This window comes from Sinocyclocheilus anshuiensis, unplaced genomic scaffold, assembly GCF_001515605.1.
Source record: "Sinocyclocheilus anshuiensis isolate Anshui unplaced genomic scaffold, SAMN03320099.WGS_v1.1 scaffold1530, whole genome shotgun sequence".
NCBI lineage: Eukaryota > Metazoa > Chordata > Actinopteri > Cypriniformes > Cyprinidae > Sinocyclocheilus > Sinocyclocheilus anshuiensis.
The window spans coordinates 866,079-883,943 of NW_015542493.1; the positions used below are offsets into that span (position 1 = coordinate 866,079).

The window sequence follows — 17,865 nt, forward strand, 5'->3', positions numbered from 1 at the left end:
AAAAAGAAGAAAAATAAAGACTGACATCTTTATTTAACCTAAATCTGTAATTACAGTTATTTAATTTTAGTTATGTAATTCATATACATATCATATCATTTCATTTCATTTAGTTACATAATTTCATATACATAATTTGATTTAATAATAACCCAATTTGAAGCAAAAACAATGTTCTGACTAGCTGTGTGAAATTATACTACATGCCTGAACGAAACAAACAGCAGAAGCTCTGAATGAGACGCAGATTCACTCTCTGACAGCAGGAGGCGCTGATACTATGTTTCCTTGGTTATCGCAGTAAACAAAGCAGAGCTGCGCTGAAACACTGCTTTAATGTGAATTATACGAGATGAAAAGAAAATACCATCTAAACGTTTCTGAAGACGGTCCGTTCCCCTCAGAAACATATTCATATAAACCCCAAATCAATATTTAGGATTTTCTTCCAATAGTTCGTGCATCATGAACAGTGAGTGATCTGCCTGCTACAGTATTTTTCTCTGTGCGTCCGTCTTTAGCGTCTCTGGCCTGTGTTAATGGGCGTTTACGGACTTCATATTTTCACATAAATGACATTTGGAAAATGAAATGCATTGCAACGCAGTTTGTGCGAGTCCAGAAATTTTCAAATCGCGGTATACCTTGAACCCGGTAATCGGCCCATGCCTACTCTGAACATTTACATTTATGGGTTTTGCAGAGGCCTTAATCTGAAATTTACTGAGGCCCCTTTCTGTCTCTCTATGTCTCTATCTATTACATGTATAATCTGCAAGCTGTCTGTTTTACTCAGCTCCATCAGCTGATGCTCCAGTTCAGGAGAATGGAGAGGCCAATGGAGAGGTGAAGGAGCCTGCTGATCCTTTAGTCCCAAAGAAGTGTGATGTCATTGTGCTCTCTGGCCGCAAAGAGAGATGTGAAGCTGCTGTTGAAGCGCTAAAGGTGCGACTCCCTAGTGAAATTTCCTTCTATGCAGAAGTTCTTGTTTTTTATGTTCTTGGTGCGTTTAGTCAAATGCTATAACAAATATTCGTCCTTTTAGGCTTTGGTTCCTGTAACCATTGCGGTGGAAGTGCCTTTTGAGCTTCATCGCTACATCATTGGTCAGAAAGGAAGTGGAATCCGCAAGATGATGGATGAGTTTGAGGTTAGTCTCTTCACAGCTGATTTCAGTGGAATTCTAAATCTGTTTCTACATCAGGAGTCAAGTCATATAAATGGCTAGCTATTTATAACTAAAGATTTTAACAGTATTTTCTTGCTACTGTCCTGACAAATATATTTTCCTCCCAGGTTAATATTCAAGTGCCTGCTCATGAGTTACAGTCTGACATTATCTCCGTTACTGGCCTGGCCTCCCACCTTGACCGCGCTAAAGAGGGTCTTCTTGAGCGTGTCAAAGAGCTACAGGCTGAACAGGAGGATCGGGTGAGTTTGAAGCCTGAATAGCAAATGAAACCAATGCAAAATGATTTCCACTTGGTAATCACACATTCTGTGAATTATATATTTTAAATGTATATTTTTGTCCGCAGGCTCTCAGGAGCTTCAAGCTGACCATCACTGTGGATCCCAAGTATCACCCCAAGATCATTGGACGCAAGGGTGCCATAATCACCCAAATCCGCAATGAGCATGAGGTCAACATTCAGTTTCCAGAGAAAAATGATGAGAACCAGGTAACAGGCTGGAGCCTAAAAACAACTTATTTTTCTTCAAAAACATGCCTTTTTTGGAAATGACCAAGAAATTTATTTATTTTTTTAATTGATTTGGTCTTCTAGGATCAGATTACCATTACTGGCTATGAGCAGAATGCTGTGGCGGCACGCGATGCTATTCAGGCTATAGTGCATGAACTGGAAGAAATGATCTCGGAGGACATCACCCTGGACAGCAGAGTCCATGCTCGCATAATAGGGGCACGTGGCAAGGGAATTCGCAAAATCATGGATGAGTTTAAGGTGAGATGGTAAAGGTGTCACATCTTCAATCACTCATTTCATACAAAGTATTTGACTTCCTCTGTTTAAAGGGGTCATATGATGTTGCTAAAAATAACATTATTTTGTGTATTTGGTGTCATGAAATGTGTTTATGCGGTTTAAGGTTCAAAAAAACACATTATTTTCCACATACTGTACATTATTGTTTCTCCTCTATGCCCTGCCTTTCTGAAACGTGTCGATTTTTACAAAGCTCATCGGTCTGAAAAGCGAGGTGTGCTCTGATTGGCCAGCTATCCAGTGCGTTGTGATTGGCCGAATACCTCAAGCGTGTGACGGAAATGTTACGCCCCTTGCCATATTGTGATGCCTTGTCCTGGCCGGAGCGACGAGACAAAAACATTAAAACCCATTATAAACGAGGCATTTGTTGCATCCAGTGGGGACATAATTACGGATTATAATGACTTATACTGTCTTTTTACGCGTTACATTGCATTGCGCCAAGTAAACATAAAACCTAATCACGATTAGACGGTTATTTAATTATCGCGACAGGCCTAATACAGTATGGCAACCGCACTCGCGTCCATATTTTAACGCTTGTCATAGCTATGTGAAAATAAGTGTATAATTGTAACAGTTCATTGCTGGAGATGAGCTGAATGAGAGGGAGAGATGCAGAGCAGGGGGACGCGAGAAACAGTATTAAGAACCGCTGCTTTTGAACATTGATTTTGAAACTTGTGAATCCATTAGAATCGTTAGAAGACAGAATCATGATTCACGAGAAGAATCTTGTAGTCCCTACCAGCCGTTTTTGTAGGCATTAAACTGCCAGAATTTTAAAAGACGATATCTCCGTTTGCATTGAACTTTCAGCTTCGTAACTTTGCAGATATTGTTTATGCTCAAACAGCAACATTACACACTAACTAACGTTAAAAAAGTGAAATCGCAATCAACCACCCCTTTAAAAATGTTTTCATAAATACATAATTTTAACAACAGTCTGTATAATTTGTTTTACCTTTTTCAGGTTGATGTTCGATTCCCTCAGAGTGGAGCTGCAGATCCCAATTTAGTGACTGTGACTGGCCGTCCAGAACAGGTTGATGAAGCCATTGATCACCTTCTAAACCTGGAGGAGGAATATGTAAGAACATGATATACTTTGGCAGAAGAAATTAAACTTAAATAATTATTATTAAATTGACAAAAAGGTAATTTTTCATCTTTGCCCTCAGATGGCTGACATGGTTGAAAATGAAGCCAAAATGGCCTATATGAAGCCTTCTGGTTCCACTGCCTCCAGCATGGAAGAACCACGAGGCCCATCCAAGGGCTTTGTTGTGCGGGAGGCTCCTTGGGCCATTGGCAATGAAAAGGTAAACTAATGCTGTGTGTTCAGTGCCATATACGGTGCTGGAAAATTGTAATCAGTCATGAATTTTATGCATAATTCTAATAATGTAATTAAACCTGTTGTTGCTTGTTTTTTTCTGGTTTTAGGCCCCCGATATGAGCAGTTCTGAGGAATTCCCCAGTTTTGGTGCACCTGTGACTAATGCGAGATCATCTCCATGGGGACCCAAACGTTTTTGAAATGTGTGTCCTTCAATGGTTATGTTGCAACCCCAGGTTCCCCCTTACTATAATCCCTCATTTGACCCATTTGGATGTGGACGGACCACTTACCCTGACCCCTAATATATCAGCACATTTCCTCTGCTCAGATTACTTCTGCTAATAAGGGTCTTGATGATTCTCTCAGTGGCCCTTATAAAGGTTCAGTGACCCTTTTACAAGGTTCACCTGAATTGGTATGAAGTGATTCAACATGTTTGCATTTTCAGAGAGAATCACAAATTGAAGGAAAACAAAAGTAGTCCTGGCCATGCTTCAGGTCTGCAACGATCCAGGTTTAATTTTTGATATGATGCCATTAAAAAAAACATTGAATTACAAAGGTTATTTCTTGGGTTTATTAAGCTGCTTTGTCTCATAGATGCCTTTGCAATGGGGTTTGGGGAAAAATATACTGTATACCTCTGAAAGATATTGCTACTGGTTGAAGTCAGATTCATTCATCGGAAATGGGTAACCAGCTGTATTTCTGTCTAGTTCCCTAGGGTAGCCGTTTTGTTGCATACATTTCACTTCTCTTTCCCCATTCCTAATTTCCTAACGCTGGGAAGTGATGCAGCCTTTACAGCTTTCCAACTTAAAGAGGGACTCTTTATTACAGAAGTATTTTCAAACTGCCATTTGCTTTGGACGTCCCAGGGATGTAGTCACTCGTCAAGCAAAAGTCCCAAGGTTACCAAAGTCTCTAAAACGTACACTAACCTGCTTATCCTTTTTTCATTTTGTTTTTGATATTCACAAATCATGTTTATTAAAGCTTATAATATTTGGAAGGATGAAAAAAGACAATTTTGTGCCAATGAAATGTCATGTGTTACTCATTCTTGCTAATGGGTCAGTGTCCAGCCCCTTTTTGTCTTCCAGTTGCTATGCAGGTTGGTCTGAAACCATAGCAATGGCCCTCTTAAAAGCCTTAAGAATTATGCAAAAATGACAAAGGAAACGATAATGGATAACACTGGAAAATAAACAGTCCAAAAAGCAAAATAAAAATTGAAAATGTATCTGCACTTGTTGTGGCGATACTGATTTCTTACACATTCACAATAACCATTGATAATGTACGATGTGTTTATGGCATAAGTTAGAATTGCTCTCATAGAAGGACCCCATCAGACCCTCTTGACCTTCGAGGGAATGCTGATAGGGTGTTTCTGAAAACTGCAGTTATTTTCACCTGCAAAATCATGCACATTAAGGAAATGGACAAGAATGTTTCTCCATATATTAAAGTATTTAAACTGACGGTATAGCTCCTGAGCTGGTCAATGAAGCTATTGATGACCTATTAAACCAGGGCAGGAATTATACTTTGGCATAAGATGTGTATTTGCAAAAAGGCAAAAGAGAAGGTAAAATACACTTCAACTGAGAAAGATATACTCCGTTGTGCATAGCCACCAATTGATTTCAATGTAAAGATGACATATTAATACTTTTAATATATATATATATTTTTTTTAACCAAGCAAAGAATTTTACATTTCTGGATTTAATATATTTTTGCATAGATTTTGTATCGGTGCAGAATGTGGTAAATTACTAAATATAAATGCACTTGTTACAAAGTGTATATTGATGGGCAAAAATATTTATAAATTATAGTTAATATTTTATGCTCAGTGACTCCTTTCAATATATATCGAACTTTTAATCGGTTACAAAAACGAAAGGTTTTAATCAATTTGTGTTCATGTAATAAATGGCAGAAATAAATGACAAAATCATGATTGGCCAGTACGGGGATCGAACCCGCGACCTTGGCGTTATTAGCACCACGCTCTAACCAACTGAGCTAACCGGCCATTCAATTAAATTTCCCAATCAATACTATAGAGAGGCTCCCCAGTGAGTTTAATCCTTGGGTCCCCTGTGTGAATGTACACTTACAGTATTTACGCTTATTATGCTGTTACAGTGTTTTTATTAAAACATGACATAAAAAAACAAATCAGAAATTCTAGACACATGGTACACGACACATCATTCAAAAACAATACGAAATAGATTACTGCTGTGGCTCGTTGGTCTAGGGGTATGATTCTCGCTTTGGGTGCGAGAGGTCCCGGGTTCAAATCCCGGACGAGCCCGTTCTTTTTGAAGCGTTTAGGAAGAAACCGAAGGAAGTTTCACAGTTTTATTTTAGTGTGCACTTTACGATTAGTCTACAATAAATAAATGACAATTGTGAGGAATGGGAATGTTTCATGGAATTACATGCAAAACACTTTAATACATGTGCGTTGGTGGTATAGTGGTTAGCATAGATGCCTTCCAAACAGTTGACCCGGGTTCGATTTCCGGCCAACGCAATAACTCTTTTGCATCATCTTAGCAGTGGTAATGTATTCTTCATACTTTTATGAGCGATATAACTGTCCCACAAAACCACCAGACCTTTAAGAAAAGTTAGCTTTTTGCTGATAGGTGAGTAAATTTTATAGGTAAACATAAAAATTTGATGTAAACTTATGGTTTTATATATATTTTTTTTATTTGCTCCCGGTTGCGTATTTATTAGCAAAAAATGTAAATTTAGTTATTATAGTGCCACCTCGTGGCCAACTTTCACATAATTTGGTACAAATAATTGTTTCCACATTATTTCTTTTTAAATCCACACCATTTTTGTAATGATAGGCCATTAACATTTAATGTTATAGCTGCTGAAATTTGATCACCACTAATGTTTCCATTATTATTTAATTCCAATTACTGTTTAATTACCTGGAAGCAGTTACAACTGGTTTGAATAAGTAAGGAATTTTAGTTGTAGTACTCTATAGGTGCAATTTTGTCGTATGTTTAAGTGTGTCCTGTGGCCTATGTGTATGTTTGAACGCTGCACTACGTTCAGGAGATATATTTCAATTCGTCTGCTGTTTTTATCTTCGTTTAGCTTTGCAACACTTCAATTAGAATTAATCAACATTTGATTTATTTATTTATTTACCTAACTCCCTACCTATAGGTATACCAGAACCATCCCTAGCTAGCTGCTATGTGCAAAAATTTGTGAAGTTCGGATTAAAGGCACAATATGTAAGATTTTTGTTATTAAAATATCCAAAACCCACTAGAACAGTGTTATATATTTTGCTGACTTGTGTACTTACATTATCCCAAATGTTTCGCGCACATTTCCGTCACACGCTTGAGGTATTCGGCCAATCACAACGCACTGAATAGCTGGCCAATCAGAGCACACCTCGCTTTTCAGACCGATGAGCTTTGTAAAAATCGACGGGTATCAGAAAGGCGGGGCATAGAGGAGAAACAATGATGTACTGTACATTATATATACTGTACCATTTGGTCGCAGTCTGGAGCCCTGCTCACCCTGCTCACGGCGTCATCAAACTAAGCCTTTGCCTCTTTGTTTATTTTGAATACGAAAAATAATTAAAAAAAAGTACGTCTTTAACGGCCAACGAGGAGATAAAAAAAAAAAATATATATATATATATTTTTAGATAACACTAAATAGCGGATTTATTTATAGACAGAAATTAAATCATACATTCTGTATGTTTTACACCCTGATTCAGGGAAAATAGAATTTTGTTCCTAGCACTTCCAGAGTTCTGATCCAAAACGCCACCTAGTGTCGGGCGGATGTGTGTCTGTGCGCCTGAGTCAGTGTTGCCAATTTAGCAATTTTGTTGCTAAATTTAGCAACTTTTCAGACTACCCTAGCAACTTTTTCTTCCAAAAGCACCTAGCAACAAATTTAGCTGTTTTTAAAATTTATTTGGCAACTTTTAGCAACTTTTGATATGTGACACTCAAACGATAAAACAACATTTTCCAGCTAAATTACACAAAAAAGAGGAAACCAAAGATGCTTAGCAGTACACACAACACATGAATTAATTTAGCTGCTGTTTTCAGTTGTTCAATTTAATAATAATAATAATTGAATCATTGTTCATTTATGATAAACCTTGTTAGTAGCTTGTACCTGTGATTGCTGATCAGTTTGTACACTGTTAGAAAAATTGCTAGAAAAATGGAAAAGGTACTAGTAATTTTCCAGGACATATCTGTTATCCATTATACGTTGTAACCCTGTAACCCGAAAACACAAAATACAATGCGCAATTTAAAATGCAGGTAAAAAAAAAACCTGTGTAAAATCAATACAGAAAATTCCGTCATATTAACATAGTAAGATTGTGCCCTGTTTTTACAGACTCTTCTTAAGAGTGTAGCATACTAACTAACTACTAATACACTGCTTAAAATTATAATTGTTCAGAATGTATAGTTTTACTAGTTTACTAGCTAATAACAAATCTTAAATTGTTCAATAATTCAATGTTGTATTTAAAAATACAGTTATTTACATTGTAATATTATATTATGCATTTACATTATTTTATTAACAAATCTAAATAAAAAAAATTTTTTTGGTTGAGATCTGATGCAGTGACACAATTTTACGTCATGATTACGGAATGACGTCATCACATGATGACATCAAAATGTCATTTAGCAACTTTTAGCAACAAATCAACCTTCCTTTAGCAACTTCCACTGAAAATTAGTTGGCAACAGTGCTCAGATCCACTCTAGACTGATTAAACCAGCAGCGTTCACTTTCCCAGAGTCCTTCTGCTCCACACATCAAATATAAACGCCGTCTCTCTGTGGATCTCTCCACTAAAGTGCTACTGTAATGAAAAACCACACGCATGACGAATGAGCAAAACATCTGGCATGCTTCCATTGGTGGTGTTTATTGGTTTTGATAAACAATCATAACTGATTATGTAGGAGTGTCCGAAGCGCTTTACCGGCAGCGTGTGTTTATATTCTGATATTTAACGTTTTATTGGCTGTGTTGTAGTGTAAACTTCACACCTGTTCATGCATGTATTTAGTGTTTAATGTCCACCGGCTAACATGAGAAACACATTCTGACTGTTTTCACTCGCATACCATTAGTACACTTCATAGTGTACTAGATCAAGAGTAGTATGTTTTGTCTAATCTAGTATGGAAGGCCTGTATTATTTCTGCAGGATTTGTTTGCATCCGTTCGTGTTTTTTACCCACAAAACAGAGGAGGAGGTGCTTTTGGATTTCCATTTCAGTTTAAGTTTGCAAACCCAAAAGTTACATCATTTTGACTTTTTTAAGCTGAATTTATTTAGCAAGTGCTAACATGCTAATGCTAACGGTAAACAACAAAGGGGTTTATGGGATCAGGAGTTCACTAAGTCTTAAACCATAAAATCAAAAACTAATTTTCATTTGGTTTAACTTCATGTACTAACATAACGAAAAAATAAAATGTTAAAAAAAAACTATAGATACATATTTTTGCATTGCACTAAACAAGATTACTGAAGCTTTAACTAAAATTAAAGTGAAAACAGGAAAATATAAAAAATGAAAACAAATCCTTTAAAAAAGATTAAAAATGACAAAAACACACAACTAAATTACTGACACTTTAACAAATGAAAATGGATAATATAAAATATTCAAAATATTAATAAAATGTATACTAGTCATGATAACATGAATAAAACTGACAGAAATACTCAAGATTGCTAAAACATTCAAATTTAAATGTAAATAATTAACTACAATAATAATAACTAGTAATAAATAGTAAACTAGTTCAAAATATTTATAAAAACTATAATAGTCACTTAAAGTTAAATTATAAAAACATGCAACAATAACCAAAATTAACTAAAATTTTAATGAAAATGAGAAAATATAAAAAACTAATTCAAAATAATAATAAACTATAGAATAAATCACAGGATAAAATTACTTCAAAATTTAAATGAAAATATCAAATAATTCAAAATATTAGTAAAAACTAATGTTTTTTAAAATTATTAAAAATGACAAATGCAACAATTACTAAAACTACAATTTAAATGAATGTTAAAATAAAAAAAAACTATAGTAGTCATATTGGAAAAAAAAAAACTGGCAACTAAACTAAAACTAGCTCAAATGTAAACAAAAATGGAAAAATATAAAAGTATTAATAAATTCAAAATATTCATAACTATAATAGCATCTCGGTACTAAAACTGTTAGGTTTGTATTTTAGCGCTTTTATTGTATGTTAGCAGTATCCTGGAGCATCATGGGAAGAGCAATCAACCAGCACATCCAAAACCCACTAGAACAGTGTTATATATTTTGCTGACTTGTGTACTTACATTATCCCAAATGTTTCGCGCACATTTCCGTCACACGCTTGAGGTATTCGGCCAATCACAACGCACTGAATAGCTGGCCAATCAGAGCACACCTCGCTTTTCAGACCGATGAGCTTTGTAAAAATCGACGGGTATCAGAAAGGCGGGGCATAGAGGAGAAACAATGATGTACTGTACATTATATATACTGTACCATTTGGTCGCAGTCTGGAGCCCTGCTCACCCTGCTCACGGCGTCATCAAACTAAGCCTTTGCCTCTTTGTTTATTTTGAATACGAAAAATAATTAAAAAAAAGTACGTCTTTAACGGCCAACGAGGAGCTAAAAAAAAAAAATATATATATATATATTTTTAGATAACACTAAATAGCGGATTTATTTATAGACAGAAATTAAATCATACATTCTGTATGTTTTACACCCTGATTCAGGGAAAATAGAATTTTGTTCCTAGCACTTCCAGAGTTCTGATCCAAAACGCCACCTAGTGTCGGGCGGATGTGTGTCTGTGCGCCTGAGTCAGTGTTGCCAATTTAGCAATTTTGTTGCTAAATTTAGCAACTTTTCAGACTACCCTAGCAACTTTTTCTTCCAAAAGCACCTAGCAACAAATTTAGCTGTTTTTAAAATTTATTTGGCAACTTTTAGCAACTTTTGATATGTGACACTCAAACGATAAAACGACATTTTCCAGCTAAATTACACAAAAAAGAGGAAACCAAAGATGCTTAGCAGTACACACAACACATGAATTAATTTAGCTGCTGTTTTCAGTTGTTCAATTTAATAATAATAATCATTGAATCATTGTTCATTTATGATAAACCTTGTTAGTAGCTTGTACCTGTGATTGTTGATCAGTTTGTACACTGTTAGAAAAATTGCTAGAAAAATGGAAAAGGTACTAGTAATTTTCCAGGACATTCTCCATTCTCCATTGTAACCCGAAAACACAAAATACAAAGCGTAATTTAAAATGCAGGTAAAAAACCAATATGCAAAATTATTTCATATTAACATAGTAGATTGTGCCCTATTCTTACAGGCTTTTCTAATGCAGGTAAAAAAAAAACCTGTGTAAAATCAATACAGAAAATCCCGTCATATTAACATAGTAAGATTCTGCCCTGGTTTTACAGACTCTTCTTAAGAGTGTAGCATACTAACTAACTACTAATACACTGCTTAAAATTATAATTGTTCAGAATGTATAGTTTTACTAGTTTACTAGCTAATAACAAATCTTAAATTGTTCAATAATTCAATGTTGTATTTAAAAATACAGTTATTTACATTGTAATATTATATTATGCATTTACATTATTTTATTAACAAATCTAAATAAAAAAATATTTTTTTGGTTGAGATTTGATGCAGTGACACAATTTTGCGTCATGATTACGGAATGACGTCATCACATGATCACATCAAAATGTCATTTAGCAACTTTTAGCAACAAATCAACCTTGGGGAGCGGAAAATGGCGGCGTGAAGTTGACAGTGTGGGTGAATTAGTCCTTGAACGTTTGTCTATTTGCTTGTAAATTTCAGTGCGTTTCGTTTAATATTGCATGTATTTTTTGCTCTAAGCACTTTCTGATCAGTTAGGGGATCTTTTGGTTATACTTTCATTTTTATTTTTTGTGTTTGTGAAGTTTACGTGGACAGTTTAACTGTTAACACGGCTCTTTCTCCGTCGTTATTTTTATCTTTCTTGTCAGTGCCGTGATTGAACTTTCGGGAAAACTTTTTGGACTATGACAAAAGATAAAAAACGCAAATCTAAATCGATGGATTCATCTTTAAGTCTCGGTGCCTGTGTTACGGTGGACTTTGACGCAGACTCAGGTGCACTCGTTCCACTGCCTGAAACTCCGTTGAAGGAACCAAAGCACAAAAAAGGCAGGAATGATGATGCTAATGGCGATGGTGATCTGCAGTCTCCTTTAGCCACGGTAATTATAACGTCTCTCAAGTCCGTCATGAATGAAAGAGCCGACATCCTTGATAAAGGCATCGAGGAAGTAAAAAAGTCAGTTGAATTTCTGACAGAAGAAATAAAGGATGTGAAGGGAAAAGTGGAGCGAGTTGATAAACGGGTCACAACTGCGGAAAAAAGAATCGGTGAGCTGGAAAACAAAGTACAGGATCTCTCCAGATATCAGAGGAGGTGGAATCTGCGCCTTTACGGTTTGCCCGAACAACCGGGAGAAAACATCAGACAGAAAGTTTTGGATATTTGTGAGGCTGTCATCCCAACCTTTGCTGGCAAATCTCAGGAGTTCATTGATGTGGTACACCGTTTGGGGAAAGTGAGGAGCGAGAATGCTCTGTCCTCCGGTCAAAAACCTCGAGGGGTTATTCTACAGTTCACAATGCGTCACTTTCGCGACGCGCTCTGGAAAGCTGCAAAGAACTCCCCTCATCTGGCAAAACACCATTTACGGTTCGCAGAAGATCTGTCCCCCGAGGATCGAGAGCAGCGCAACAAACTTTGGCCACTGGTTGAGAAAGCTCGGCAACAAGGACGCCGCGCTTCCTTCGTTGGTCCAAAGGCGTACATTGATGGTAAAGAACTTGTTCTACAGGACATGGAGGTCACCGAGTGAATTGAGCTTGAGTTAGTTTGCTGTTTTGGTCTGCTTTTTTCAACGCGTTTTTTGGCCTAAGAATTACTTTTTATTTATTTTATTTTATTTTATTATTATTATTATTATTATTTATATATATATTTTTTTTTTACCTAGAAAATGCTAACTTAAAAGTCGGTCATTAGAATGTATATTGTACTTTGAGGTACAAATTTTTATTTATTTATTTTTTTTATTTATTTTATTATTGATTTATTTATTAATTTGATTATTGTATCGATTGTTTATTTATTTTTTCATTTTATTTGTATTATTTGTTGTTTATTATTATTATTAATATTTTGTAATTAGCTTTTTTGTCTAGAAAGACCCCAATCTTTTGTTTACAAGGGTTTTTATTTTTATTTATAGGATCTCATGGGCTGACTCACTTGTTGGTACAGTTCTGGTGTCATTGTTCAACTTACAGAAAACCTGTTTGCATTGTTACACTTTCAGATAAACATCACTTACTATTTTTAATGATTTAATTAAAAATGTCAAACATTTCAGGTTTTACTATCCTTGTGGGGATAAACAAACACACACACACACACACACACACACACACACACACACACATTTTGGATTTGGATTCACATTTTTGGATTTTTCAGCTGAAAAATTAAATGTGGTATTTTTACACTGAATTTACACAAAAATTTAGGCATTTCTAGAACATTAAGTTATTTATTAGAGCTGGGTTCTTACTGTTAAACCTGAATCATTCATTAGAATTATTTAGTAAATGTGTAATTGAAAGGCCAAGCATGTGTTTGGTGTTGCTGCTTAATGTCCATTAGATGGCAGTGTTACCCATACTTCGTCGATATAGGGGAGGCGAGGGCTAGTGTCGTTTTAAACAAACAAAAAAAATCTACTGTGAATATATCAGGGGGGATGTGTTTTTGAAAGTATGTAGATGCATAACCTAAAGACTTGACAACAAAAAAGCTACTGAAAAAGATACAGATCATTGAACACTATGTGGGGTAAGTTGTCACAGGGAACCAGCTGTTCATTAACATTAATTTGAGAAAAAAAACATATTTCTTTGATATCTAGAATATTCAAAAGAAAATCCACCTTCTAAAAATTTGTATTTACTAAACAGTAATATCAATTTAAATAATAAAATAATTATGGAAAAAAATGAATGAATTGGAAACTTACAGAAAATGTAATTTAAGGGATAGTTCACCCAAAAATGGAAATTCTGTCATTAATTACTCACCCTCATGTCGTTCCAAACCTGTAAGACCTTCACTCATCTTCGGAACACAAATTAAGATTTTTTGATGAATTCCGAGAGCTTTCTGACTAGGGCTGCACGATTAATCGAATGTGATTGTCATGCGCATTTTGTTAGTAATGCCGGTTCTGTAATCAGCAGTAAATCATCATCACATGCTTTCAGATGGAGCAGCATTTACTTCACAGAGCCGTAGTTCACAGAGAAGCTATGCAAACAGATGTCATTATCGCAAACAGCAGGAAATCACCATCACGTGCTTTCAGATGGAGCAGAATTTACTACACATAGCCGTAGTTCACGGACAAGTTACGCAAAAAAGTCGCAGACGATTTTATTGCGCGATTATGAAATCGAAGAGATCGTTTGCGATAATGACATCTGTTTGCATAGCTTCTCTGTGAACTACGGCTCTGTGAAGTAAATGCTGCTCCATCTGAAAGCATGTGAAAATGACCCTCCCACAGACAGCAACACAACTACCATGTTCAAGGCCCAGAAGGGTAGTGAGGACATCATTAAAATAGCCCATGTGACATCAGTGGTTCAACCTTAATTTTATGAAGCTACGAGAATACTTTTTGTGCGCAAAGAAAACAAAAACAACACATTTATTCAACAATTTCTTCTTTGAAGATGAACAAAGGTCTTACAGGTTTGGAACAACATGAGGGTGAGCAATTGATGACAGCATTTTCATTTTTGGATGAACTATCCCTTTAACATTTTGACAGAAGTAGCAAATTAAGAAATAGCAGGTAATAAAATTATTAATATTTTGCATATTTATTTATATTATTAATATAAATGAATATATAATGCAACATATAAAACACCACTAATATTATAAAATACTCTGATATTTATGAAATTCAAGTTATAATCTTCTTTAAATAGTTTACCCATACATTAATGTGCTTTTTTTTGGAGGACAGAATTTACACAAATTATTCTAATTTAAGCCAGTTAACCAGCCAGTGACAGCTAGTCTTGTTCTTATTCTCTATCTTTTGTTTTATCTTTTGTCTGCTCATTATTACAGAAAGTATTTGATAACAGTTTGCATGCTTCAAAATCTTAATGCATTTCATTTGAGTTTGACACATGGGGCAATAGTGAAGAAAAAAGGTTATTTACTTAGCATATATCTTTTTATTGTAACAGTCTTCATAATATTGCAGGTCATAGTAGAATGTGCTGTCCTAATTATGTGAATTGCTTTGAATGGCCAACGACAATGAAGACGGTGACCATTAGCGGATGGTTTCCGACCACTCGGGTAAAGCATGATCCGCACAGTCAATAACAAACACCGCCGTTACGTCTCCAATGTCTGTATGTACAGAGAGCAATCGAGAGAGAGAGAGAGACAACCTATTCAGAAATGAGTGACTCCTCGGGGGCAGTATGAAAATATGAAGTACTCTGACTGAGCTCTAGAAAAGGATTAATCATTTTAAATGCCACTGAAATTAAAAGGCCCCGAACAATAATTACTTCTGCTTGCTGTTGCCACCCACGCTTCCCATGACTTAACCTGTGGTCAAAGGGGGCAGAAGGATGTGTACAACCAATCAGTGAAGCCGACGCCTCAGCTCTGTTCTTTTCTTCCTCGTGCGCTCTGTTCTTTCCTTACGCTTTTTAATTGATATTCTGGGTGCTTTTCATCAAAGTCCTCCTGGGTTCAACCTTTCAGAAGCAAAACTTGACAGTGATATTTCAATCGAAATCATGCCAGAGGTAACAGCTCTACTCCAGTGTTTTTGAAATACTTGCCTTCGGTTGTAGAGAGTGAGCTTTTTCAGATTAGCGGTCAACTGATCATTTTTTTGAGTGATATTATTTTACATCCTGAATATGTGGATACACCAACACACTCTATAATCAGAATTTGTAAAAATGTTACATTTTAGTGAATTGGAGGCTAATTTGTAAAATATCATTTGTATATTTTTGTACAATCTGCTTTAGAGATGGAACTTCATGCTTACATTAATTAATTAATTAACTCCTTCATTTATTCATTTATTTGTTTTCCTAAAAAAAAAGCATGGCTGTATCCCAAATCACATATTTTCCTACTAAATAGTAGGTGAAAAACAGTATGTAAAAAGAGGATTATGCCCAAATTCACAGTATTCTTAGAACAGTAGGCGAACAGTTTCCATATGACCTATTTCTATTGAGATTCTGAAGTCTGCATTTGGTGGACACTGTACTATCCCATGAGGCCACGGGACAGGATTTGTAAAGTGGCAATGAAGCAACAAAAATGATGCTGGTATGTCTGATAACATTGATAACATGACAAATGTAGTATGTCCGGATTACATTCATACTAGAAACATTCAAACATACTTACAGTATTTGATGGTTGCCAAGTAATTGCTTACAGTTTCCATACAAATTCATACAAAATCACCACCTCGTAAAATAGTTAGGTTTTCTCATCAGACTGGGTTGGATACACCCTCTCTTCTCTTTATTATACATGTGACGTTTGTCTTTATTGTCAGAGCCCTTAACACGTTCTGTCACGTTAATCATGGATTCATATGTTGTTGTTTTTGTGTGTGTATGTTGTTTGGTAAGAGGTCAGTGTATTTGAGATGATTGTTTTTTTTTTCTTATCTGTGTGTGAGTGTGTGTTGTTAGACAGTGAGTAATGTTTTTTATTGCAAGCGCTTTGGTTCTGGCGAGTCTTGCTTCACTGAGCTGTGACACAGGGGTGCCATTCAGATCCAAAGCATGTGATGAGACTGTAAACACACTGTTGTCTTTGCATTGTACCTTTTCCTTCCAGATATTTCTGGATGAAGGGCACTCAAATAGTTTTTCAATGGGATTCATACTTATACCACAATGTTGTTCTCACTAGGGGGCCTAAGCAAACTTCCATGGGGGCATCAAGATTACAGAATGAGCATTAAATAAGCATCAAATTCTTTCCAGTTAATCACGAACCACTGAAAAGTCAAGGGGCCTTTGAATATTGTTATGTACAATGGGAAGCCTTGGAGTCAAAAAGGTTGAGAACCACTGGTCTACAAGTTAATCAGCAAAACGACATTTGCATAAACAACTTTTTTGCTTCTATTTGAGGATCGATGCTACACGATTAGTCTACTTTTGCATGACTAAATGCAAAAGTTTTGCATGACTAAATTTATTTAATTAATAAATAAAATATAAATTCTTCAGATACATTTTATTAATGTGTATCTGAAATAATGAGCTGGTCAGTTTGTAGAACGTCTATATACCAACTAATTCATAAACATTTGTGTTTCTTATACCATTTTGCTTGTGTTTAGGTTTTGCTAGTTAGCATTTTCTGGTTGATGCCATTTTTGGTTAACATTTCAAGATCATTGCTACCTGCTTAGCTTAACATCAATTGAAATTACACCTTTCAATGAAAATGAAAAACGTTTATTTGCTGTAAACAGAATTTTACATTTCAAAACATTTGTAACTAATTCAACATGGTTGTTGGACATTAGTAGTCAATCCACCAAGATAATTTGTGAGTGTTTTTGGCCAATGACCATCAATTAGGTTGCAAATGAACATAAAAAGTTTATTAAAATTTCTGACTGTCGGTAATGACCTCTCTGGGAAGTATACTGCCCAATGTCATGTCTCTTCCCTATCATTTTTGTTAATGATAACTGTAAACCTAAAAGCAGCCATGCCGCCTGTGTTCACTCTCTTGCTCAGAGATAGCACATATAAGAGGTGATTCCCCATAGTCCGGCTCTGAGATCCATGGTAAACGGTTGTGAAATGGTGGGAGAAAAGGGGATTTGGTGAGACGATTTTTTTTCCTTTACTTCTCCTTAAGTGTCTAGACAGTGGTTTTCTTGCTTCGTTGGTTCTCTTGGACAGGGGCCAAATCTCCTCTCTTGAAGGCGATAAGAAAGCCGTGTTATCAGGGCCTCAGAAGGGAGAACCAAGCCCAAGCGCGTGTCACTCAGGTGGGTTGTGTGATGATTTGAGGTTTTTGTGTGTGGCCTTGACCAGGTCTTAAAGGTCCCATGACATGCTGCTTTTTGGATGCTTTTATATAGGCCTAAGTGGTCCCTAGTACTGTATCTGAAGTCTCTTTCCCGAAATTCAGCCTTGGTGCAGAATTTCAGCCACTACGAGCCAGTCCCACAATGAGCTTTCCTTAGGACGTGCCATTTCTGTGTCTGTA

At 35.8% G+C, this 17,865-nt stretch overlaps 1 protein-coding gene and 3 non-coding genes across 4 annotated transcripts in view; 3 read left to right on the forward strand and 1 right to left on the reverse strand.

Moving 5' to 3' along the window:
• Positions 1 to 4,606, forward strand: part of LOC107694132 (vigilin-like) — a 19,359-nt gene extending 14,753 nt beyond the window's left edge. Inside the window, 8 exon segments of the mRNA XM_016493741.1 lie at positions 797 to 945; positions 1,046 to 1,150; positions 1,297 to 1,431; positions 1,539 to 1,682; positions 1,788 to 1,967; positions 2,989 to 3,105; positions 3,197 to 3,337; positions 3,462 to 4,606. Coding sequence (XP_016349227.1) covers positions 797 to 945; positions 1,046 to 1,150; positions 1,297 to 1,431; positions 1,539 to 1,682; positions 1,788 to 1,967; positions 2,989 to 3,105; positions 3,197 to 3,337; positions 3,462 to 3,554 — 1,064 coding nt within the window. The 3' untranslated portion in view covers positions 3,555 to 4,606.
• Positions 4,607 to 5,327: 721 nt separating this feature from the next.
• On the reverse strand, positions 5,328 to 5,401 carry trnai-aau (transfer RNA isoleucine (anticodon AAU)). Its single transcript has one exon. It is a non-coding gene; the product is annotated as a tRNA-Ile (tRNA).
• A 213-nt stretch (positions 5,402 to 5,614) lies between these two features.
• On the forward strand, positions 5,615 to 5,686 carry trnap-ugg (transfer RNA proline (anticodon UGG)). Its single transcript has one exon. It is a non-coding gene; the product is annotated as a tRNA-Pro (tRNA).
• A 150-nt stretch (positions 5,687 to 5,836) lies between these two features.
• On the forward strand, positions 5,837 to 5,908 carry trnag-ucc (transfer RNA glycine (anticodon UCC)). Its single transcript has one exon. It is a non-coding gene; the product is annotated as a tRNA-Gly (tRNA).
• Positions 5,909 to 17,865: the final 11,957 nt, after the last annotated feature.